This window comes from Epinephelus moara, chromosome 3, assembly GCF_006386435.1.
Source record: "Epinephelus moara isolate mb chromosome 3, YSFRI_EMoa_1.0, whole genome shotgun sequence".
NCBI lineage: Eukaryota > Metazoa > Chordata > Actinopteri > Perciformes > Serranidae > Epinephelus > Epinephelus moara.
This window is the reverse complement of record NC_065508.1, coordinates 30,732,013-30,756,560: the sequence shown is the minus strand read 5'-3', so window position 1 is coordinate 30,756,560 and position 24,548 is coordinate 30,732,013. Positions and strand designations below refer to the sequence as shown.

Sequence of the window (24,548 nt, the reverse complement as noted above, 5' to 3'; positions counted from 1 at the left end):
AACCCGACCCTTCAACACAAGATCCGCAGCCTGTCCCAAAACCGCAAATCCTATAATAACCACGCTCTGTTCAAGTTATTCAGTGAGGCGGCACGTTTTAAGTGATCATTTTGGGAAATTTTATACGTGTGAAACCAAGAAATTTATTTTCTAGAATGAAGGTAATTCAGAAAATCCAATTTAACTCTTTTGCTTATTCTCATAATATTGAGTAGCACATCTCCAAAGTTAAGGTGCCTTTTTGTAACACACCTGATCGAAGTGGTTTCAAATTCCAGGTGGCGCAGAAAACAGAGCCGTCACACAAAGTCAGCAGTCACAGGATTAAAAGTGTTAAAACATTGAATTCAATTACAATTATTTGTATTCTTTTTCAATATACTTATCATTCAACACACAAAATCTGACCTGCATGTTCTTATTAAGGAAAAAATTAATCAAGACAAAATGCAAATACCGAACATGGTGCAGGACAAACTACACTTTATGCTGCGTCTATACTGCGTCTACTTCAAATTGAGGTGAATATCTTCAAAGATCAGATCGAGACGTAATCATTGCTTGTCATGGAAAGAAGAAAAAACAACAAGTTAATCACTAAGCAGGGTGAAGTCATCCTTCATAGTTTGTGCCTTCATAAATGAAACCTGTGTCTATGTGCTTTGCTTTCAGTTGTACATCCTAAGAAGACTCACAGTAAAAGGTCCGTGTGCGCTACTTCATTCACATTGTAGAAGCATGATTTAAAAAAGATGATAGACTTACGTATCATATGTTTTGTTTTTTAGACCGGACAGCATCAACAGAGCACATGCAGCTGTTAATAAGACTGATCCTCCACCGCAGAATAAGGTCGGTAACTCTTTGTTTATGGTTCGTTTCCTCAGCAATAATTTAACAGGTGCCAACAATTTTAATCACAAACAATGGCTTTATCTGAAGTCTGATGTATTTCAGTGTTGATAATGAACTTGTGTGTTGACAGGTCTCTGAGGTTAAAGTGGAAAATCAACCAGGTGAGTTTGTTTAAACACTTACTGACTGACCAGATTTTTTTCCCCCATTGATCAGTCGATTGGTAGGTAAAATTTCAGTCGACCAAGATTTTCATTGGTTGACTACAACCCTACTTTCCACAAGTGTCATATTATATTAATATTTGTTAAACAGTTTAAATTGTCGACAACTGAGAAGCTCATTAATAAAGTGTCGGCAGCTTCACAGCTTGATAGTACTCAACAGAAATGCCAAAGATTGATCGGTCGCAGCTTCTTAGATGTGGGGGTTTTCTGCTGTTCTGTGTTTGATATTATTGTGAATTGAATCTTTGGGTTGTTGGTCTGACAAAATAAGGCGTATAAAAATGCTACTTTTGGAAACCATGATGGGCATATTTCATTATAACCCATCATGAAAATAATCCTTAACTAGTCCATACCCATTGGTAACTTTGTCACCTTCTACCTATGCCAGTCCTCAATGCCTATGTGCAGTTTCACATAGATTGACCACGTCAGTGAGTAGAAAAACGTGGGACAGACAGAATGACTGACTGACAGAATGACACACAGACAGTATCCATGATTATGTACAGCATACCATACCATGACTTAGTCATACCAAAAATTAGAAGAAAAAAAAAACATTGGGCCACAGGGGGAGCCACAGCGATCGGTTGCATTTTAGCCATTTTTAAGCATTTTTCTGCTGTTATAGCGCCACCCAGTTGCCAATTAGAGTTAAATTTCTCCAACTTTAGATATTGGTCCCCAGATTATGTTCACCGAGTTTCATGCAGATCGGTGAACATAATCGATTTTAAGTGTTTTTCAAAAAATTCAAAATGGCAGAAAATCTATATAACCAGAAGTTATGGGTTCTTAGGCAAATTTGTTCCTCATGAGGAGAGGCATTTCTGTGTAAAGTTTCATGTCTCTACGACATACGGGGCATGAGATATGCCCATTCAAAGTTTGCAGTTTCAATCGGATGCTATAGCGCCCCCCCACACAGACACACCCACAGACACACAGACAGAGTTTTCGTCATTATATAGTAAGATTGCAGCCATACATATTTAGTTTGTTGTCTTATGTTGTTTTTTTTTTGTTTTTTTTAAATTTTATATACTCTATTAACAAAAATAATGTTATGTTTATGATGTTTCTAATATTCATGCTGATATTTTCTCTCTCTCCAGTAAAAAATGCGCAGTCAGAGGGCAGCACAAAAAACTCTAAACCATCAAAGAGGTCAGTGGAAGTACTTTCCTAATATCAGTGTTTTTATAAATGTCTTTGGTTTCACTAGAGAGGACTCCTATTCTAACTTTGTGCCTCAGCTCACTGAGAGAGACAGATTCATTGATAAGGTGGGAGTACTACTAGGTTACCAAAAATTAAGTGGGTATACTCTCCTATATATTCCAATAGACAGAGCTATTGGCTGATGGGTGGGTATACTGTAAACAGACAGAAAAAGAGGTGGGTACACCGGGTATACCTGCATATACCTTTCACTGCACCATTGGTGATGAGCTTGTTTACCATCTGTATGTAAAAACAATTAGCCCCGCCTGTGTAGCTCCTACTTGGTGCATGTCTACAAATATTGCCATCGTGAGGCAAATGAAAAAAGTACATCACTTGATTAATTAATATTATGTTAATCATTTAGTGTATATATATAGTATATACTGACGTAAAGGCATTCTCCATTTGATCAGGCTGTATATCTGCTCGCTGATTGAAAATGTTGTGCTTCCAGTGAACTTTCTTCAAAGAATGGGAAAGGAGAGTCCAGCACCACAGCAAAGAAGAAATCAAAGACCAAAAATCCATATGAAGAAGAGGTAAGGCTATGATTATAAATCATGTTGCAAGCTCTGCTTCAGTCATTTGACCAGCATGTTGCATCTGTCCTCAGCCATGAGTGTGATTTTAAGGCTTGTAAAGCTTCTCCAGTACAGTGTGTTTCAAAAGAAACCTCTGTTGGGACATTTAGCCTCACAGATTATCAGATCAGTGACGCCGCTCTTTGTCCTGTAATGCAGAAAGATCTTATCAATCTCTGGCACACTTGCTGGATGGAAATAGACTGTGTTTTTATCATATCTCAACTTTTTAGCATGTCAGCAATAATCTTCATGTATAAAGCACTTTTCAAAGCAGAGTTACAAAGTGGTTTACAAGGCAACAAATAACACAGACATGAAAACAACAGCTTCTAAAAGAACTGATAAAAATACTTTGGTTTATAAAAACGGAGGAAATAAAAGACTGTTTAAATGATCTTGAAACTCAGATAAAACCAGGAAAGGCTCTCTAATAAAAGTTTTAAGGGGGGAGGTCACTGACTCATCTGACCTGATTTCCTTGGGCAGATTGTTCCAGAGTCTCGGGGCTCTGACAGCAAACACTCTGTCCCCCTTAAGTTTTCAGCTGGGCCTCTGGAACAGACAAAAGACCTCTGCCTGAGGACCTCAAAGTACGTCCTGCTGTGTATGGCACGAAGAGGTCAGAGATAGAGCTTGGAGAGAAACCATGAAGACCTTATGGCTCCGATCACACAGAAAATGTTTTGGAGGTTACAAAATGCTCGGTGCACCACACTGCCTTTTTTTTTTCTCCTTCTTTTAGATTAAATGTCACTAGTAAAAACGAAACACTTGCTACGCCGTTTTATTGTTGCCAGGCAACCACCCCATCACGTCCTTACACTAACCTTCCTGTGTAACCAGTTTACTAATTTTATTTTGTTTGGTTGTTTTTCTCACAGTAATCTGTGTGTAGTTCCTGACATGTTGAGGCAGAGGGTACTGTCTGTAGCTCTGGTTGAGGGTGAGAGGCTGTCAGCAGATAAACAGAGATCTGTGTGGGTACATGAGACCCTAAAAAAGAGGGTGGATCATGGAGAGTACCACCAGTTGGTCCAGGAGCTTCTCCTCCATGATGCCCGATATTTTAGGATGACTTAGGGGTAGTTTGACAACCTGTTGTCAATTGTCGGGCCGTATAGCTCTGGGTATCCAGCAAACGCTACCACCAGTTTACCAACTGTAAACTTGTTGTTGTGACCACCACAGAAGGCCCACCTCTCAAATCATCTGATTGGATAATGGGAAAAAAGATGACGAGAAAAGAAATGACGTGGGGTGCTTTTCCACTCTGTGAGTTTTCAACTCGAGGGGTTCAGAGCGCTCTGGCAAAAAACCCAGGCGCCTAGAGCACTGAATCATGTGGCAGTCGCAACGTAAAAACAGCGAACAAAAAGTTTCACTCTCATTAAAAACAATTACAAAAAGCTGCACAAAGCCTAAAGCTGCTAAAATGCTCTCTGTGTGATGAGGGCCTTAAAAGTTATCAGTAAAATGTTAAAATCTATTCTAAAAGGCACTGGGACCAGTGTGAAGGGGCTAAAACCGGAGCGATGTGATCAGAAGAACAAAAATCATAGCTCTAAAGTCGTACCATCTAAAGCCGTATTCAGTGGAATAACCAGCCTGCTCTGTGATGTGTTTTATCTTTTCAGATTGAGAAGGTGGATGATAAATCAGTTTTGTGTAAACACTTACGATCGATGGTGCAGGACGCACACTCTGCTCTGACTGACCTCCGCAGCCGCAACGCTGAGCAAGCCTTCAGCCAGGCACTGGTCTTACTGGACACCAGTACACCGAAGGTAATTATAACACTGATGTGCAAAACAGTAACAAAGCTAAAGACTTTTGTGCCTAAATTCAGTTTTGCAGAATAAAAAAGTTTTGCACATGACATCTGCCTACATTAGGTGCACTACAAATTTTTCATGATGTACATGTATGTACTACTACTTCTTTTGCAATATTTTCACAACATCATGTGCAAACTGCATTTTTCCACCATTTTGGTTCATTTTTGGTGTTGTTCTTATCTTACTTCTGTTGTTACTCTAGTAGGCACTGCTTTTTGCTCCTTAAATATGTTATATCTTGTATATTTTGCCTAATACTTAATACTCTGTAGTTTTGAAAACTGGGCCTAGTGTGTGACCTTGACCCAGGGAACCCACTAGGTGTTCTGGTTGCTGCTGGTTTGTGAACGTTAATTGTTACTGTAATTGAAACATTCTCTGGCACAAGAATTTTCTTCAGGATAAATACAGTTATATTGAATTGAATTGAATTGAATTGAATGGTGGGACTCTTAAGTTTGTCCATGAATGTAAATTAAGCTTTCAGAACAACATATATGAACCTTTAGCTGCAGATTGATGATGCTGTGTATTCACATTTGTCCTCTCTGCACTACCCAGACGACAATACTATTATTAAAAATTTGTTTATTTCCAGCTGGGGAGCTTTTTGTTGTTAGTCACCCTCTTTCTCGCCCTCCATGTTCCCTGTCAGTCTCCACCATCAACTGTCAAAAACAGGGAAAAAAAATCCCCAAATCTTGTGAAAAAAACCTGTGAATTATTTCACTTTTGCTGTGAATCATTTGGGAATAAAGTTCCTGTTCTCTTCACACACACCTACTCAGATGATCTGCTGAAGTTTAAGAACCACATCAGAGCTTACATAAGAATGATCAGTTTTCTTTTTGCTTTCTCAGGAACTTGGACTCTCTACGGTGGATGTGCTGTTGCTGCTGTACGGCCGCGCATCAGCCCTGACAGAAATCGGCCAGCCTGAGGTAACTCATGGATATGTGTCGGCCCGTTAGCCCTAAATGTCATTTTTATATATATATATNTGGTGCTGTTTCTGTCAGGCTAAGCTCAAATAAAGATTTAAACCCTGCATATTTACGGTCCTAGAGTTCTGTTTACTCGTGTTAAACTTAGTTTGTTGCTTCAAGTCAATCTGGTTAAAAGTGGAAAGCATAATGTAAATGATATGTAACATAAAGAACTGCAAGTGAATCTCGTGTGTTGCGTTGTTAAACAGGAACTTGGAGAAGCACAGAGAGTTCTGGAGAAGATCAAATCATTTGAGGAGAGGACATTTCAGTGTCTGGTTTACTACGCCGTCGGGAGAGTGTATCTCAAAGAAAACAGGTACGATGGCTTCTACTCTCTGTCTGCTGTGTCTGTGTTATTGAGTCACTTTTTTGCTGTTTCAAACATGCGCGTCTCCTCTGCGTCTTCTTCTTCGGACAGGTTTGCAGTTGCTCTGGAGCAGTTTTCAGATTCTCTGCAGACGGTCAAGAATCAAATAACTCCGGGTAAACTCACCTGGCCTTTAACAAAAGAGGTTGTTAAAGAAACACAGCCGGACTATTTCAAGGTCAGTTGACATTGTAGATTTGTGTTTTTGTCGGTTTAGTTGCATGTGAGTGCCTTTAAAAACTATTTACACCCCCTCTGCTGACCGTACAGAATGTAATCAGATTGTTTAAACACTGATTAACAGACTTAAAGATGTAGTAAAAACAAAAATCTACGAATTCAGCTAAATTACAAATATAATTTTCACCCCATTTCTATTTAGTGTTCAATGTCCTGCTTTATTTATTTTAATTTTGTACAATAAAATGTAGTTGTTGAATATACTAATTCTTTATTTATATTTTCTTTCTGTCTTTATTTATTTTTTTAAAGGAAATTCTGGAGAGTGCTATAGAGTTATGCAAATTTCCTCCTATTCCTGACGCCATGTGTCGACTTGAGAAATGCCTTGGCCCTTTGAAAGCTGAAATCTACTTCACGGACCCAGATTTTAAGGTGAATGGCAGCCGTGAACAACAGCCACAGTTTAGTTAGTCATGAAATGAAACTATCAAGGTTTAATAACAGTGTATATGTGTCTTTTATGCAGGGCTTCATTCAGATATGCTGCTGTCAGAAGTGCGTCGTTGAATACCACATCGCCTGCTGGAAGACCCTCAAGACGTCGTGCTTCTCTGAAAAGAATGAAAAGGTACATTTTCCTTGTATTTAATCACGATGAAGTTAAAAGCCACAGCTGTTGCTGTTTCCACCTCCTTCCAGTCTAAGATAATATTTTTGCGTTGCAGGATTTCCTTCGTGAGTCATGTCTGACTCCAGACTGTGTCGGCCAGATCTGTGTCATTAAAATCTTTGGTCCGACAGGCCTGGTGAAGTGCAAGGTGAGATGATTTGATGATGAAGTGTGATCACTGTGCTGATGTATCACAGGATCAGTGCTGACCTGAGTCCTTTCTCTCCTCAGTTTGAAGCCGACATCACCAAACAACCAACTCCAAAGAAACCCAAAATGAATCAGGCATGTACGAGGTGAGTCGAGAACAGATCACACCGCTGACGGCGTGTAAATCATAAACATGTTTATATCGGGGACAGAGAAACATGTATTGATTCTAATGAGTGGCTGCTAGATGTTGAATCACTATATGCTCAACAGAAGTGTTGATCGTTGAGTTGCGATGGCGATATGAAGCGAATCTGGAAAATATTGAAATCAGTCCCTGTTGAACTACACACAGACACAAAACTTTGACACAACTGGTTTGGCTGCTGTTGTTTTCCATTACATCATCATTATGTGATCACACACACAATCACAAATGCTTTTATCTTCACTATCATTTTGTTGTAGACACAAAATTAGGACAATTGATCTGTTACTGTACGCTCACAGTAGAGTTGGGTTGATTTCCAGTTTGTCCCACGTATGAGCTTAAAACCAGTTTGATTTAATGCCAAACGGCCGACCTGCTAATAGCCAATATCCGTAACCTGTGCTGACGACTTTGGGGTGCTAAATCCAACTTGTATTGCTTAAGTAATCAGGGATGGGAATCTGGAACCTGTTCCAGTTGAGAAACGATAGCAAATTGGAATCATATGCTTATCAATTCCTTTTTTGAATGCTGGCATGTCTTTCTGAAAATTGCGCATTGTTTTTTGGTGCTGGAAACAAGAAGGATTCTTGGCGGAGAGGAGGAAAGGGTCCATGTCTTTATTTCTGCTCTGTTTATACAGTGTAGACTGTGTTCAGAATCAATAAGTGGATAAAGAATAAATATATGGATAAAGAATTGGACTGATTATAGATACCAATGCCATTCTCGATTCTGCTAAAGTCTTTTTGATAGACATCCCTACATTTGACCTTTTTCTTTTTTCACCAGATTGGAATCAAAACTCGATTACAACAAGAGTTGATAAGTAGAATTGGAATTGTATTCAGAATCGATAAAATTCCAGGCATGAAGTTTTTCTGTAGGCCAACGCAGAAGTTAGCATCGCACTGGTTCCCTCATCAAAAAGCCTGTGGTATTTTCCCATTGGATTGTGGATTATTGCAGAAAATAAGCTCTGTGGCAAACAAACGTCTATTATGAAGTCTTCACAAATGAACACCGCCATAGACTTAATTATTATATTATAGACATAATTATTGAACCCTAAATGCAGTCACCAGAAGTAAAACGCCAATATTAGTCTATAAACAAACTCCACCATAACAAGACTGTAAAGCTGTGTTCGACGCAGCTCGGCATGATGACGCTCTGTAGTCCCATTTAGCCACTTATTAGCAACCACCGTTTTTGAATTACATGGAAGCTTCAGAGTTTTACGAGTGTGTTATTTACTGACATATTTTATTTAAACGTTGAAGTCTCTTAGGCTTGTGCTAACCACTTACCTAATTTCAGACATCTAACCAAAAACCCACTGGCTTTGAGACAAGGGAACCGGGAGTGGTGAAATGCTAACTCATTTCCAGGTTTAAGAACTCATTCCTTGCGGACTCTGTTGACACTACAGTGATGAAGCCAGGATCGAGGCACTGAATTAACCGCCTTTCTCTCTTTTATTTATTTTCAGTCAGAAGAAGTTAAAATCGAAGGAGGAGCACAAGCTCAAGAGGAAGCAGCATAAACAGTCGTTTCAAGAAAAGCAGGCTATCAACGATGAGATTCTGCAGCAGAAAGAAGACTCAGCAACACAGAGTCAACAGAAAGGTACTGCTCCTAACATCGTCAACAAATGTTTCTCTCATTTTTTTCTAAATGTGGAGCAGAGTCTTGTTAACAGTGAGGAGATGCTAAAGTCTAGGGCTTGGTATCACCAGTAATTTCCTGAATCGATTTGATTTCGATTCTGTTAGACATCGATTGGGGATATTTAAGTTACAGTGTCAAGTTTTGCTGGACTGGGAAAGAGATTCTCAGAGAGCTAATACTGTAAATTTACTGTACTGTAAAATGATTTGCCTCGAGGCTTTTTAGTAATGGTTTCATCGCCAGTGTTAACTTTATTTTACACACAATACTTTTCACACAAGTGTGATCAGTGTGATCAGGAGGGCGGCACGGTGGTGTGGTGGTTAGCACTCTTGCCTCACAGCAAGAGGGTTGCCGGTTCAATCCTGGGTGTGGGAGCCCTTCTGTGCGGAGTTTGCATGTTCTCCCCGTGTCAGCGTGGGTTCTCTCCGGGCACTCCGGCTTCCTCCAACAGTCCAAAGACATGCAGATTGGGGACTAGGTTAATTGATAACTCTAAATTGTCCGTAGGTGTGAATGTGAGCGTGAATGGTTGTTTGTCTCTATGTGTCAGCCCTGCGATAGTCTGGCGACCTGTCCAGGGTGTACCCTGCCTCTCGCCCGATGTCAGCTGGGATAGGCTCCAGCCCCCCCGCGACCCTCAAGAGGATGAAGCGGTTAGAAGATGAATGAATGAATGAAGTGTGATCAGTCACTCTTTGTTCCCACTGTGTTCTCAGCCTGGTTGCTGTACAGGGATCGAGTTCTTCTGCAGATCAGCCAGAACATGGAGCTGCTGAGAGAGGAGAAGGGCCTACACGTGTCAGCCCTGATCGGGAGTCTGAAGCCGTGGCTGGAGCTGGACGCGTCGAGGGGGAACCAGGTAGCCGTGAAGATACTGAACTGGCAGCAGGAGCCGCTGGAGACTCTAAGTCAGGCTGTTGAGCTGCTTCTAGAGAGGAAGAACCGGGTTTGGGCTCGTGTTCTGATCCAAGTACTCAGTAGCTGTCTGGATATAAATCCTAAACTCAACAACTGGGCGTGCCAGCTCAACAGTGCAGGTCAGTGTTTCTCATGTCACTCTGAAATATGAGAGTTCTCAGAGATCAAGTGATTAAAGGACGTGTGACACAAAACATGGAAGGGACAATGTGGAAGTGGGACGCAGTGGGGGTGTGTCACTGAAGTGTTTGTCCAGTGTTCAACAATTTGGAATCGGCGTACAGTGATATTGTTCTTTCCTTCAACCATGTATATTTTAACAGAGATAAAAACAGTATAATCCAATTTTAATGTTTTGGCTGATCAGTGTTTATTTGAACTCTGCAGTCATTTAAAAACTGTGACCTTTAACATCAGTGCCATGTTGTGAAGTCTGACCAACTACCTGCTGCTTGCTTCAGGTCTGAATGCTGCCAGATCCTTCATCGAGCGTTATGGGGAGCACTTGGAGCAGCTGGATCTGGCTTTTCTGCTCAACTTTGGACCGTTGCAGGACGTCATTATAGAGAAACTCGGCACTAGGCCGGAGCTTTTTTCAAGCATTGGCTTGTCTGTGACTGAATACCTAAAACAAGCCTCACCACATGACACGAGACTCTTTATCTGGACTCTGGAGGAGCACAGGGACGAGTATGTCTCCTGCCACCCTATACTGGATGAGTATTTTGATATGATGGGTACGTACATTTACCTTGAGTAACATTTGATTTGAAGGCATTTATTTGTTGCTCATGATTGATGTCCAGTTTTTTATTTTTCAGATGGGCATTGTTCAGTCTTAAAAAAGTCTGATGAAAATCAAAGTGTAAGTCATCAGGAACTTCAGAGCATTTTGTTTGTTTGTTTAACATTTGATTGAAGTTGTTAGCCACATGAGGTAAAATTTAAAGGACTAGTTGGACATTTTGGGGAACACACTTGTTTGCTTTTCTTGCTGATGATCAATGCAGGTGTCTGGTCTGTGTGGTAAATATAAAGCGACTGCCAGCAGCCAGTAGCTTAGCATTGAGACTGGAAACAACTTGAAATGACCAGCACAGAGCATCAGCAGCTCCTCATGAATCTAATAAAGCATTAAATTCAGGCCCTAAATAGTCAAAATATCATTTACAAAGGTCTTGAAGATTTTTTCTTGCCTGCTGTAGACTTAAACATGAGTTATACATGTTTCTGTTTGTGATCACACGCAGTCAGGAAGCTCAAGTGCCAATTTTAAGATATAGATATTTTATTTTGTTTTCAATTTTAATAACAAAAATGTATCGGACTGGAAAAAAGAAAGGGTCAGAGAGCAGTGGCATCTCATAAAGGCATACACATTACATGGGAAATCACTGTATAGAGATCACAGAGCCTGGATAAGAAGCACAGGTCGGGGGAACAAGAATATCTTCAATAAATAATCTCTCAGTCAGTTAATCAATCGGTCAATAGTCTGGGTCCACAGCTAGTAGAAGTATTGTGGTACTGACAGGAGCAAACATCGTATACACAGTGGTAGTTATAGTTGTAATGCTACTAATAGAAGGAGCACTAGTACTGCAGTAGTATCAGTGGTGGTAGTACTACTTGTAATAGCTGCAGTAGTAACATTAGCACTAACTGTAGCACCGGCAGTAATAGTAGCAGGAGCACTAGTAGGATTACTGACAAAAAATATGATATGAATATATTATTGTAGTTAATAATAACCAATTATTGTTACTACGCATATGACTGTGACAGATTTATTAAATTGCATTTTATGCAGGTATCTAATAGAGGTGTAAATCACAGTTTTCATAACAGTATGATATTATATTGATTCTTTGGACAACTATACAATATTTGCCGGTATTACAAAGTCTGCCATGATACCATTTTGACTGATGCAATCCAGAGCCCTGCGATCAGTATGAGATGACATTATATGATCATTTAACACAGTCTGTTACACGAGACACGATACGATATATTTTATTGTCCCATTAGGAAATTCGTCTTGAACTAAGGAGCTGCACAAGCGGCCCTAATAGTAATAATCCAGAGAAATTAAGCATACACCATAAAAACATTAAAAAAAAATGTAACAGTACTGCACATCAGCCATTCGTGTATTGCACATAATAGAGCACCAAAAGCAAAGCACAGCACAACCCCTAAACGTCAAGTGACATTATTTCAATTCTTGATTGAGGTTGCCACAAATTAATTTTTAAAATGATTCAGTTTACATTTGGGCATCCTGTATCATCTGCCGTAAGGTAAACGCTCGTACTCAGTGTGGAGAATGTGGGAAGAGTCGGACAGTTTTCTCTGTGCTTGTCTGAGAACAGACTGCTCAGATAGTGTCTGGATTGGTGCTCCTTCCTCCCCATGACCTTCATGGCTGTCTGAACCAGAGACCCTTCTAAAAGAAATGTTCTCATTTTAACCCAAACCATCTTCTGTTTCCTAAACTTCAGGGTTATCTGACTCAGAGCCCTGAAGGCAAACTTCTCCAAACAGCCACAAAAACAACAAGATCATTAAACAAAAGTATTAAATTCAGCTCAGTAATAACTGTCGAGGTTCACAGACAAATAATTGTTTTTTTGCTAATCACCCATTATTAGCTTTAGCACGTTTACACTGCATAAATTAGCCTAGCAGTTAGTGGACTTTTTCCCCTCTACTTATAGCTTATTAGATTACACATATTACTTGTACTTTTCATGACTCTGTCGGGTTAAGTCGTTGCATCTGGTGACAGAACAGCCCGGCTGAATTTCAGCCTGCATACACGTGTTTTCAGCTGAACATTGTTAAAACAGGGCAGCAAATGTTGCTGCAAGAATACAGTGGAGCGAGATGTCAGTCCAGGCAGGTACGTCGCGTCTTATCTCGTGACAGCATTGTTCACATACAGCATGTGCGCTGTCTGTTGACCCGTATTTTCTCCAAAATTGAAAATATTTCCACTCTGCTGATTTATTCCAGACTAGATAAACGTTATCCTCGTCATCTTTCTGCTGCTCGTCGTCTGCCTGCTGCTGTTTGACAGTCACACAGTATTTAGAAATAAAGGCATAACCTAAAGATGATGATATGGATCGATGTTTTCACTTTGCATTGATGATATTGGATCGTAGATCATTGAATAGATCTATCGAGCCAGATCAATGGATCATTACACCCCCAGTATCTAAAGGTCTTAAAAAGAAACTCAGTGTTTTTCACATGTCAGTTTATGTGTGGCGGCCCACCACGATATCAGCATCCACCACCACATATCGATTTTCCATTTTTGGAGCTGAAGTGCACTGTTGGAATATACTGAGTGGTACAGGAATGAGTCCTGAACCCGTCTCCAAGTCAGTGGGATGTTGATTAAAAACCCCATTGTGAATTTTTAAGCTTTTCATGGAAAGCATTTCTTAAAAACAGTTGCTAACAAGAAGCTAAATAAGACGACAGAACATCATCATGCAGATAATGGCGTTACAGCCTCGTCTGTTATAGTGACGTTAAGTCATGTGACTGTGGTTTTCATTTATAGCCTCACCTTAGCTTTTTACTTCTGGCGAGTGCATTTAGGCTTCTCTGGGCAGAGCCTGAGCAGCAGAACGTCCGGCTCAATGAAAGTGAAACATAATTGTTCATTAATTCACATAGAAGTAGAACTCTCTGTTTCTAAGAGCCACAGCGCTCTCGTTTGAGTGTCTCTCATTTTTCCAACCTTGTTTAGATGAAACTCATTCGCCTCTACAGCAGCTGCTCATCTAATCTAATCTAATGTAATCTATCAGTGTGATCTGATAAGCTGGACTTTATCAGTGTGATCGACTGATCAGTTACCCACTCCGCGACTCAAACTCCACAATCTGCTGCTGAGGGCAAAAAGTTGCACCTGCACTGTGTTCACCCCAGACTGCAGAGAGACACAGGATGGTCACAAAGACACACACACGAAAAAAATCTGAAACTCTGCTGAATAGTCACGAATGACAAACAGTCAGGCACATAAGTGTATTCCCCAAAAGGTAAAACTCCTCCCTTTTAACATGTTTGAACCCGGTGGATGTGTCTGATCCCTCATTCAGTTTGTTTTAATTTCAGAATTCTCCTATGAAGAGTCGAGGCCGGAAAAAGAAACAGAAGGAGCCAAAGGTCAGAAGACGTCCGATTGTTGCTTGTAAAGATAATAATAAATATCTTTGTAACGTCACTCTGAAGTGTTTCCTCTCCTCTTCTTCTCAGGGTGTTATTGTTTTGTCTGGGATGAGAGGTCCAACTCCAAGAGATGAATGGGACCAAGACTTTTTTGAAGATGATTCTTTGTAAGTTGGGTCCGCCACAATGGACACGCAGATTTTATTTATCGCAGTTATTATAGCAGTAACATTGATGTTTGGTGTCGACAGATCATTCCTTCACCCTGGTGATCCGTTCAGTGTACCGAGTCGCCTTCGAGAGCAAGTGGCTGATTTTGAGGACCAGTACAACAACACCAGACACAGAAGTCACTATAAAAAGATTTTGGACAACAACCCCGACCCAACAAAAGAAAGTTTGTATGAGTAAGTGCAAGCTGCAGTGCATTTAACCAAGAACTAAACTTAAGTACAGTACTTTGAAGTACTTGTACTTTACTTGAGTATTTCCATTTTCTCCTACATTATGCTTCTACTCCACCACATCAGAGGGAAATATTGTACGTTTACTTATTGACCGTGAAGGCCCAAACACACTGAAAGCGTCACATGTTGAAGTACATGTATTGTTTTAAATCACCACCAGAAGCATTAGGGGCCAAGTCAAACTGCTTTGACGGCCCTACTCCAACCTTGTTTTGAATTTAGAGTGTCAAATGAGGACCCAGCGACGAAAGTTGCGAAACAGAGAGGAGAGACGCAGAGGTGGACGTGCAGCGAGAGCACCAGGACTGGAAATTAGCACCAGCCACCAGCCAGATGCTGTTAAAACATGCAAGTGGCTGCCAGTGTTCCGTCAGTCACCAGCCAAAAAGACAACGTGTTATAGGGGTGGGGGGGAAGCGGTACAGCATTGTATCGCAATACTGAGCAGCTTGTACCAACGAGAAATGTTGTGTCTGCCATTTGGACACATTCTGGCTTTTGAGAAGACGACTCCGAACAGAAAGAAATTAGATGTAAACTCTGCAGGAAAAAGTTAAAGCTAATACCACCAGTCTGTTTCAGCACCTGGAGCACAATTACGTTACCGAATATGAACGGTGCATGGCTCAAAAAAAGAAAGAGACTGACAAGCGCCTGCACAGAGCAGCTCTCGATAACACCAGCATTTACAAAGGATTCACAATATGAAAAAGATTACTATGAGGGCAAAAACCAAAACAAAATAATTTTTCATTAATTGTAATCGAGGTAAAATGTTCAAGTAATCATGATATTGATTTGAGGTCATATAACCAGCTCTGTGATACAGTGGTGGTTATGGTTGCTTAGCAACCTCAGACACAAAGACTTAACAGTTTGCACAGAGCAGGCACAAGAGTAGCACGTAGCGCCCAACCTCACATTTTCCAGGCGTTTAAAGACGAGACATATTTACGGCCCCTAAGCAGAGCAATACAATGTACCTTAAAGCTCCATAGCAGGCAGCTTGAGCACAATAACAGTGAGTGGGCGAGTTGGGGATTCATGAACACTCGGATGTTCGACAGGGTGACCTGGTACATATCGGACACTAAAAGGAGTCTGAATGTTTGGTTCGTTCATTTTAGCCCATCACGGTTGATACTGCTTCACTTTACTGGTGTTGTCTTGTCAAGAGAATACTGTCTCAACAGTCACCTTCGTGCCTTATGTGACGTCATAGGCGACACAAATAGAGATGTACAGAAGATAATTTGTAATATACAAAAAGAATAGCCTAAGTAGCAACTTTTTCCTAAAATACTGCAGGTTCTGTGGCGTTGGCATTTTAAATCTGATGCTTGCAGTGCGTCATCAGAGCTTTCAGTGGGTTCGGGCCTTTGTACTTTTTACATATAAAACATACTTCTTTTATGTGCTTGAATTTCCAGTTCTTTAGAAAGTTTACTCAGATACACACCACCTGTGAATCTAGTGTTCTTCATGTGTATTTTGATTTGAATATTTGTCTCTCTGCAGCTACTTTGCTCAGATCTTGGAGGAGCACGGTCCGCTGGTTGCTGAAGACCCTCTACTGGTGGGCGAACTGGTGAATTTCCCTTCCGTGGCTCAGCTTAAGATCCAAGAAGCTGGCGGCTTCGAGCTCTTCCTCCTGGAGTCCCTCCGCTTCATAAAGATGGGGAGGTGTATCGGCCTGGCAAAGCACGCCGTCTCCCTGCAGCAGGCCGGACACGGAGCCTGCCTGGATGACCTGGATGACATAGACTCAGACTCTCCTTCTCCTGATTTGGTCGCGGGTCATGATCCTGCTTTCACCAGCTATGTGGACACTTATTCATCTGCACAGACTGAGTTCTGTCCCGTCTTCTCAAGTTCATATGTATTTGACGGCCCTATTCCTCCATTTGGCCAGTCAGCTGGTGGAGTTACTCCGGCTGGGGATGATCCGTATTACCATTGGACTAATGGTGACAGTCAACAGCACCCCTTCATTTCACTTAATCACTGGGCAGAGCTGGATCTACCTGCCAATGAGGGTGATGGTGACCTTTTGGAAACATCTTCAGTGGCTTCAGGAGCAAGTGGAATAAACATTTTGATGAAACATGCAGCAGTACAGGTTAATACCTCCCATTAATCAGCTTTTCAAATAATCTAGATGGAATATGTAAGAATCATAAGTGTGTGTTGAATTGTGTGTAAAGTTTGAAATTCTCTTTGTTTTGTTTTGTTCTGTCAGACGTGTCAGGAGGCGATGAGGAGCGTAGCGGTGAATACAGAGATTCATGAGCGTTTTGAAAGCTGCCAGGTGAGTTCCACAAAGCTTCATGTATCACCTGTAACTGTTTCAGGTAGAGGCTGACACTTGATGTTTGCGGCTGATGCTCATTTTGATATTTAAGATTTTAAAAAATTGGACGAGTGTAAATCAGCCAGTAGTAACTGAGCGCTGTTTTTCTTTGATTTTTCTTGTATTTGTATTTTTTGTCACCAAGTTGAAAATGAACTTGTCACACTCTGGTGGACAGAATATGTTACAGACACTAAAGCCCAGTTTCCACCGAGCAGTACGGTTCAGTTCAGTTCATTGTTTCGGTTTCCACTGTGAAAAGTCGTGGATGGTATCAATGGAACTGTTCCTTACCGTCCCCATGTTTGGTCCCCCCTCTGTTAAGTACCCCTAGCACATAGATCTGGTACTAAAAGGTGGAGCTGTGAACACTGCAGTCTGATTGGTCAGTAGAGAACACTGCAGTCTGATTGGTCAGTAGAGGACGGTCACTCTGCTCAGGGCTGAGTTGTGTCTGGTTCATGGCTCATGTAACCAATGTTCATACTGTGGAGAGTTTTATTAGTAAACTGTAACTATAAAATGAAAGGATGTTTTGCTGCCTCTCACAGCAGCTGGAGTCTGAGAAAAAATAACTTAATTCACTGGGCCGACTGCCGGCAACTTTTAAGGTGGAACATTAACTTGTAATGTTACTCAATGCATGAGTTGATGACGAATCCATCAGCGCACACCTTAAATTTCACTGTGACAACTTTGACCATCACTTTAGTTTTTATATGACACACACTTTTAGTAATGACTTTAAAAATATAGATTAATTTGGAGCGGATTATGTGAAGGTCATATATTCTAATCCTCACTTCCTGTGGGCTACAGCAACACTAAACCCCTGAGCTTGCCTGAGAAGGACTAAATGCACAAAGCTGCTATTTTTAAATATCCCATGGAGAGAGACTCTCACTGCAGCCTGTTCTATTTTGTTCTGAAAATGTGGGCGTGCAGCCTCGTTCTGTGGACGATAAACCAGGTGCAGACTTCCATCTGTGTCACCGCTGATGAGGAAATACAGTGAGTGCTGGATGGAGCAGTGAGTGACAACAACCCCGCCCACATTTAAGAGGACTGTCTGTGGTGGAAACACTAAACAGACCGAGGGTGTAGGTACCATGTCTGAAGGGTTACTGTTGGTTCCAGAGGTACCATACCAAAGTGTTTGGTGGAAACAGGTCCACGCGTTCTAAAAAAAATATAGAGCGCAACTGCCAGAAATTAAAAAAGAAAAAAGTCAAAATATCAGAAAAAAGTTTTTAAGCTTGACTGAGGTGAAAAAAGTTGGGTCGTTGATTGAAAATAAAATGTGAACACAAAAGCAGTTGAAAAATTTCTGTTTCTGGATCAATATTACTGCTGCATTAATGTGTGTGTGTCATGTTTAAGCTTGCACCTTCAATGAGTTACATTGTCTACCCTTTTTTGGCCTTGTTTGTTCTTCCAGGGCGACATCATCAAAAAGGAGAAGACCAACAAGGAGTTGGAGCAGCAGATCAAGAACATCGAGAAGGGCTGTGACCACGTCAACCTGAGACACAGAGAAGACATCGCTGTCCTCGAGGAGGACGTTCAGAAGATCAATGCCAACATACATGTAAGTCCATAAACAGAGTGAATTCATAGGTTAAGACAAACTTTTGGTTGTTGCTGCAGCACAACCACAGAAATAATTACAGAACGTAAGAAAATAAATAAAGCTTTATAAAACTAAAATAAAAGTAAAAATAGAAACTACAAAAGTGACATTTAAGACAAAATTAGAAGGTAAAGTGACAGTGGTGTGATTTGTAGCAGCAAGTAAGAAGGTCTATCATGTGTAAACTGTAGATTAAACTAATACATAATGTGATATATGCATAATGATACTCATTGTCTATATTAATATATGTACGTCTATATTAGTAAGTGTATAATGCGATAAAACAATATAACACAATGTAGTATATGCAATATAGGATACAGTACAAGGTGAAATGTAGTAATGTAGTATAACTTAGTAAACATAGAACATCAAATAAAACATAGTGTAGTGTAGAATAAATAGTAAATATAGTATAATATATAGCAAAAAAAGTGATGAGGTGATTATTGGTTGTTTTCTGTTGTCAAGGTGACCAACAAGGAGCTGGCCCTGTTCCAGCAGAAACTGGAGGAGGAGGTGAGGAAGGACCAGAAGGAGAAGAAAGCCAACCAGGAAGGACTGAAGTCCCTGAAGGTGGAGATAGATGAGCTGGTGGAGGAGCAGGGGAGGTGAGACTGAGACTGATGAGGGTGGAAATTCATAGAGCTGCCACCTAATAGATGACCAAATGTTAGTCGACCAGAAAGGTCATCAGTCAGCAAGATTACCTTGGTCACTGAGTCACAGAAAAAAACGTGAAGCTCTATTAGGAGCTGCGCCTTGTCAAGATAAATCAAACCTATATGACTGGACCATGTGAGACTTCAATTTGAAAGGACAGACACAGGAAGTGTCCACGCTCAGCAGTCAGACAGGAGTCAGGTTAATTTCCAGGGCTGGTACCTGCGGTTATTCCACAGGCTAGTCAATAACATGTCGGGCAGGAAATCCAAAGTGTGGGATCATTTTGAGAAGGTCAAGGACTAACCCAAGGTGATATGTAAACTCATCTTCATTGGTCGACTACAAACATGATGTATCATCTGAAACATGGAAGTAGCTACATGCCCATTAGCCCACAGCGTCATTAACAGGCGGCTCGCTCAGTGTGTGACGTGCACTTGTAGATAAAATATAGGCCTATATTAATGAAGGTTCATTAGTACGCTTTTGTATTTCTCTGTAATGTAGCACAGTGTTAACAATGTTACTGATACTATTCTTTCTCACACCTTCAACTCAAACCACCAAAATATATCATTTAATCATTACATTCATATCAGAAACATGCGGGAGACTAGTCGACTAATGGACCCTAAATAAGGACTATTGGTCGACTAGGAATATTCTTAGACGGGGGGCAGCCCTAGAAAGTAGTGCTTGCAAGAAGAACTTGCTGCTATGCAACATCTGTGGAAAGCTGCGGCGGTGCAGGATTTTTGCTGTAACAGAGTATTTTTACACTGTGGTGTTGGTACTTTTGCTTAAGAAAAAGATCTGAGTACTTAGATCACCTGGGACATTCTTATATCTTTGTCCTGAATTTATTTATCGAAGCGTCTCAGCTGGCACCTTGAACGTGATCCTGCATTATTCATTCACAGGTGTTTGTACAGATATTGCTGCTCCTAAAACTTTTCTGTTTCTTATTTGTGTGTGTAGTCTTGCCCGAAGCATCCGAGAGAAGAAAGCCAGCTATGACGCAAAGTTTAGTGATTTCCTAGAGCTGAGGTAAGTGATGAGCAAAGAGCTGAAGCTTAAAGTAAAAGCCTCCCAGGAGTTTTTGTTCACTGCTTTTTCTTATTGTTTCCTTTCAGCAACCAGTCGGCAGCTGAGAAGATGAGTCTGGAGGATGAGATCAAGCGCTGTAAGGCGTTGTTGATCTCGGCGACCAGGAGGTGTCACGCAACTCAGGTAGGTCTTGATTCTTGACCCAAATCAATCACATTTGATATAACGAGTTATTTCTTAAATATGTATCTCTATATTGCAGTGCAATGAAATGCCTCGTTGCCCCCTCCAGTTAAAATGTAAATAGATATAATATATACAACAGAGAAAATAACAGTGACAAAAGTACTGTGTTCAATATGAAATATTGTGCAGAAAAAAATATTAAATATGATGTAGAAAAATATTGAATACAGTGTAGAAAAACTATTTAATATATAGCAGAAAAAATAGTAAATATAGTGCAGAAAAATAATATTAAAAATAGTGGAGGGAAAAAAAATGATGAAATGAGAAAAGAAATAAAATATTGTGTATTGATACACGTGGAAATGTCCAAATTTAATGCTCGTGATGTTTACAATCTTCCTTCCAAAAACATATTAAACAAAATTAAAAGCTTAACAGAATTCTACAATGAATATACTCTTTCACTTTAGAAGGTTTCACACCTTTCTACCAGTGTTCTATATTGTAGGAAACTCGCAGGTAATGTTTAAACCAACCACATGAGCGGGACGTCACGTATGCTGGACCTTGGGTTATTACTGTATGTAAAATAGATGAATTACAGGAGGTGTTTGAGATGATGTTGAAGCTGTAGCTCGTCACGCTTAGTAAATGACTTAACCGTCACTGTTTTGCTCCTCCAGGTGTCGGTGGTGGAGAGCAGTCGGGATCAGGGTTTGTACGGTTTCTACAGAGAGCTGGCGAACGGCAAGGCTCTGCTGACCAAACTGGACGAAGCAGTGCACAGGTGAAAGAGGAGAATCACAGCTTTTAATCAGACCAGACCAGTTAGTGTCAGACTCATTGATGTGTGATGTCCTGCGTCTCTTCCAGGTTCCCCAACCAGGACATGGAAATGACCAGAAACAGCTGGAGAGTTAAAGTCCAGGAAGTAGAGAAGAAAATCGCCACTGCTGAGGTAGAGGATAATTAGACAGACTGGTGTCAAAGGAAGAGTGCGTTGAATGTGTGTGTGATGTTCAGTAAGACTTATCTCCACATGTTCCACAGGCTCATTTCCAGGAGCAGCTGGATCAAGTGAAGAACGGCAGAAGAGTCAGTGAGTTGCCTCCAGTCACCATCAACAACCAGCCTGAACCTCCAGCTGCACCAGTAAGACATTTCAACAGACCAGTCTGATCAGTACAGCATGTTACAGTTTTTATTATGCCTGTACACCAGCGATAGCCTTTGTCTGTCCGTCATACATACGTCCATCACATTCTCATGATCACGATATCGCAGTAATGTCTTGAGGGAATTTCCTCAAATTTGGCACAAGCGTCCATTTTGAGTCAGAGATTAACTGATTGAATTTGGTGATCAAAGGTCACTGTGACCTCGTCTGTCTCATTCTTGTGAACGTGGTATCTCAAGAACTCCTTGAGGGATTTCTTTTTTTATTTGGCACAAATATCCACATAGACTCAACGATGAACTGATTGGATTTTGGTAGTCAAAGGTCAATGTGACCTTGTCTGTTGCATTCTTGTAAACAGGATATCTCAATAATAATGTTAGGGATTTTTGTCAAATTTGGCACAAGTCAAGGGACTCAAGGCCTATCTGAGTCAAGGATGAACTGATTCAAATTTGGTGGTCAATGTCAAGGTGATTGTGACCTTGTTTGTCGCATTTTCATGAACGGGATACCTCAATAATGCTCTGAGGAAATATCTTCAAATTTGGCACAAAAATCTACTTGACTCAACAATGAACTGACTAGATTTTGGTGGTCAAAGATCAAGGTAATTGTGACCTTGCGTCCTTTTTATTCTGATGAATACAGTATCTCTAGAACACCTTGAAGAACACCAAGAATTTCTTCAGATTTGGCACAAACGTCCACTTGGATTAAAAAATGAACTGATAAGATTTTGATGATCTAAGGTCAAGGTCAATGTGACCTCACAAAACATGTTTTGGCCATAACTCAAGAATTCACTGGCTAATTATGACAAAACTTCACACAAATGTCTGAACTTGGCGGGTTCGTGGAGGCACACAACCACGAGGCGCTAATTCTAGTTAACATTAGTTTAAATGTTTGTCAGTATCGTGTCATTGTAAATGAAAACAATTTTTCAGATTCATGATATAAATTAAGAAATTTGAAGACATTATTTGGTCTTTTAAAATAAAAATTGTTGTGCGATTTATTGATTCTGTAAATAAAATAGACCGCTACATCTAATATTACTACTACAGCTTCTTCAGGTACGACTGCCACAACTACTACTGCTACAGCGGCTATAACTACGACTTCTACATTTACCACTGTTAATACCTGTATTGCTCCACTACAAGAGAATGGTCACAGAAATGCTTTGTTTCTAATAGTAGAATGTTTGCAAACATTATAAAAATCTGTGATAAAAATCAGTCAATAATGACAAATTAAATGTAAACTCCGTCCTGTCTTCTGTTGATGTTGCAGCTGCATGTAGCAGCCAAAGAGCTTCCTCCTCCATCTTCAGCCTCACACAGCGCTCCCCCGATCGTCCACCCATCTGCAGCTGAAGTGCCAGTCGCTCCGCCTCAGCACAAACCTCCAACAAGGACGCTGGAGCCTTCAAACAACACTGTGTTTGACAAGGCGATGGAGCGCCTCACCACCATGTTCCCTGACTATACCAGGTAACGCTGCACCTCTTTGACTGAGTGCGAGTTAACTCTTCATCAGCTGTTAAAAAACGTCTCTTTATTCATTTTTTTCTTAGTTTTTCGGCTGTTACCAAATATCAGCTGATAATAGCTTATTGATTATATTGGTGTCTTTATGTATGCCAGCCAATAAGTAGTGGAAAGTCACTCAGTAGAATTAAGCAAACAAACAAGTAAACATAACAAAAGTGAGTGTTTGCTGAAGAAATGTGGCAGTTTTAGACTTGAGGGACAAATGTAGGCAATAAAATAAATTCACCCTGCATTTGTGTTTTCAGGTCAGACTTGTCGAGGTTTGTTCAGGAGCTGCGTTCATCCAGCGGTGGAAGCCTCGGCAACATGGCGCTGCAGGATATGGTCGGAGGAGTGACCCAGCTGATCCTGGACCATCAGGTAGGTGTGGTTTTGTTTTAAAGCATTAACAGGTCCAAACGTTTGGTTCTGGTGAACAGACTGGCGGGAAATACACCCAAATCTGACATACCTAAATGAACCACACCAGATTAGAAAGGAATATTCCATATTGGACAAAGACAGCCCCCCATTTTCTAACAGCTGTTTTAGGAAGAAATATTTTAAGATGAACTTTTTTTAACTAGTCCTAGTTGAGATACTTCAAGGATAAGATATCAAGTCCTTGAAGTCTTTTCTCTCTAGCCCTTTGTACACAGAGGTTGCACTACAGGGCCACTAAGAAGTCCCTTCTTTATGCTGGTTTTGCATTTTAACGCAGAACTAAACAACAGTGACATCACGCCACTCCAGCGTGTGATTTTAGACAGCATGCCAGCATCGACATAAAGGCAAAACAACTCTGTCCCCCCATTTTGCGATTCTGCCTGGCATAATGGTGTGAAATTCCACCCTGAAGAGGCCGTGTAAAAGGGGCTTTTGAAATATGAATTGCATTGATTGTGTTTCCTCATAGGAGAAGCTTAATGCTGCCAAATTGAACGTCATGGGTCGTGGGAGTCCGGCTAAGTGTGCCACCCCGCCTTTGATCACTCCGGTGTGGCAGTCACTGGGACCCCAGAGAGCCACCCACTCCAACGCAGTAGGTCCAAAAATCATCTTCAATGAAAACTCTCTGTTTTACTACCTGTTTACATCTCTGTACATACTGTATATAGTAATTACTTGTCATTACTAGGGATGTCACGATTACTTGATTTCACTATTAACTGCGATTTTAAACGCCACGGTTAATTATTCGTAAAGATTCCTCAACACCGTCACTCTCCAAAGATTATGCCGGGACGCGGAACCATATATAGTAGGTCAGCGCAACTCGCACGGAACGAAAACAAAGTTACACAAGCGGCGTCTCCGAGTGATGAAGTATGGATGAAGAAGACTTATTCCCCCCCAAAAAATGGATAAAGTCAGCCGTGTGGGATCATTTTGGCTAT

At 40.7% G+C, this 24,548-nt stretch overlaps 1 protein-coding gene across 1 annotated transcript in view; it reads left to right on the top strand.

Annotated features, from left to right (window-relative positions):
* Positions 1-24,548, top strand: part of ttc3 (tetratricopeptide repeat domain 3) — a 39,394-nt gene that overhangs the window by 12,653 nt on the left and 2,193 nt on the right. The window contains exons 13-44 of the mRNA XM_050041440.1: positions 673-703; positions 789-852; positions 986-1,016; positions 2,201-2,252; positions 2,767-2,851; positions 4,531-4,680; positions 5,592-5,672; positions 5,927-6,036; positions 6,139-6,265; positions 6,580-6,702; positions 6,797-6,898; positions 6,996-7,088; positions 7,172-7,236; positions 8,794-8,930; positions 9,692-10,012; positions 10,355-10,630; positions 10,715-10,758; positions 14,031-14,081; positions 14,172-14,251; positions 14,336-14,491; positions 16,070-16,670; positions 16,791-16,859; positions 18,340-18,489; positions 19,006-19,145; positions 20,179-20,247; positions 20,334-20,430; positions 21,120-21,223; positions 21,310-21,394; positions 21,487-21,588; positions 22,913-23,112; positions 23,418-23,532; positions 24,068-24,193. Of these exons, the coding sequence (XP_049897397.1) occupies positions 673-703; positions 789-852; positions 986-1,016; positions 2,201-2,252; positions 2,767-2,851; positions 4,531-4,680; positions 5,592-5,672; positions 5,927-6,036; positions 6,139-6,265; positions 6,580-6,702; positions 6,797-6,898; positions 6,996-7,088; positions 7,172-7,236; positions 8,794-8,930; positions 9,692-10,012; positions 10,355-10,630; positions 10,715-10,758; positions 14,031-14,081; positions 14,172-14,251; positions 14,336-14,491; positions 16,070-16,670; positions 16,791-16,859; positions 18,340-18,489; positions 19,006-19,145; positions 20,179-20,247; positions 20,334-20,430; positions 21,120-21,223; positions 21,310-21,394; positions 21,487-21,588; positions 22,913-23,112; positions 23,418-23,532; positions 24,068-24,193 (4,037 nt within the window). The remainder of the gene's footprint in view (positions 1-672; positions 704-788; positions 853-985; positions 1,017-2,200; positions 2,253-2,766; positions 2,852-4,530; positions 4,681-5,591; positions 5,673-5,926; positions 6,037-6,138; positions 6,266-6,579; positions 6,703-6,796; positions 6,899-6,995; positions 7,089-7,171; positions 7,237-8,793; positions 8,931-9,691; positions 10,013-10,354; positions 10,631-10,714; positions 10,759-14,030; positions 14,082-14,171; positions 14,252-14,335; positions 14,492-16,069; positions 16,671-16,790; positions 16,860-18,339; positions 18,490-19,005; positions 19,146-20,178; positions 20,248-20,333; positions 20,431-21,119; positions 21,224-21,309; positions 21,395-21,486; positions 21,589-22,912; positions 23,113-23,417; positions 23,533-24,067; positions 24,194-24,548) is intronic.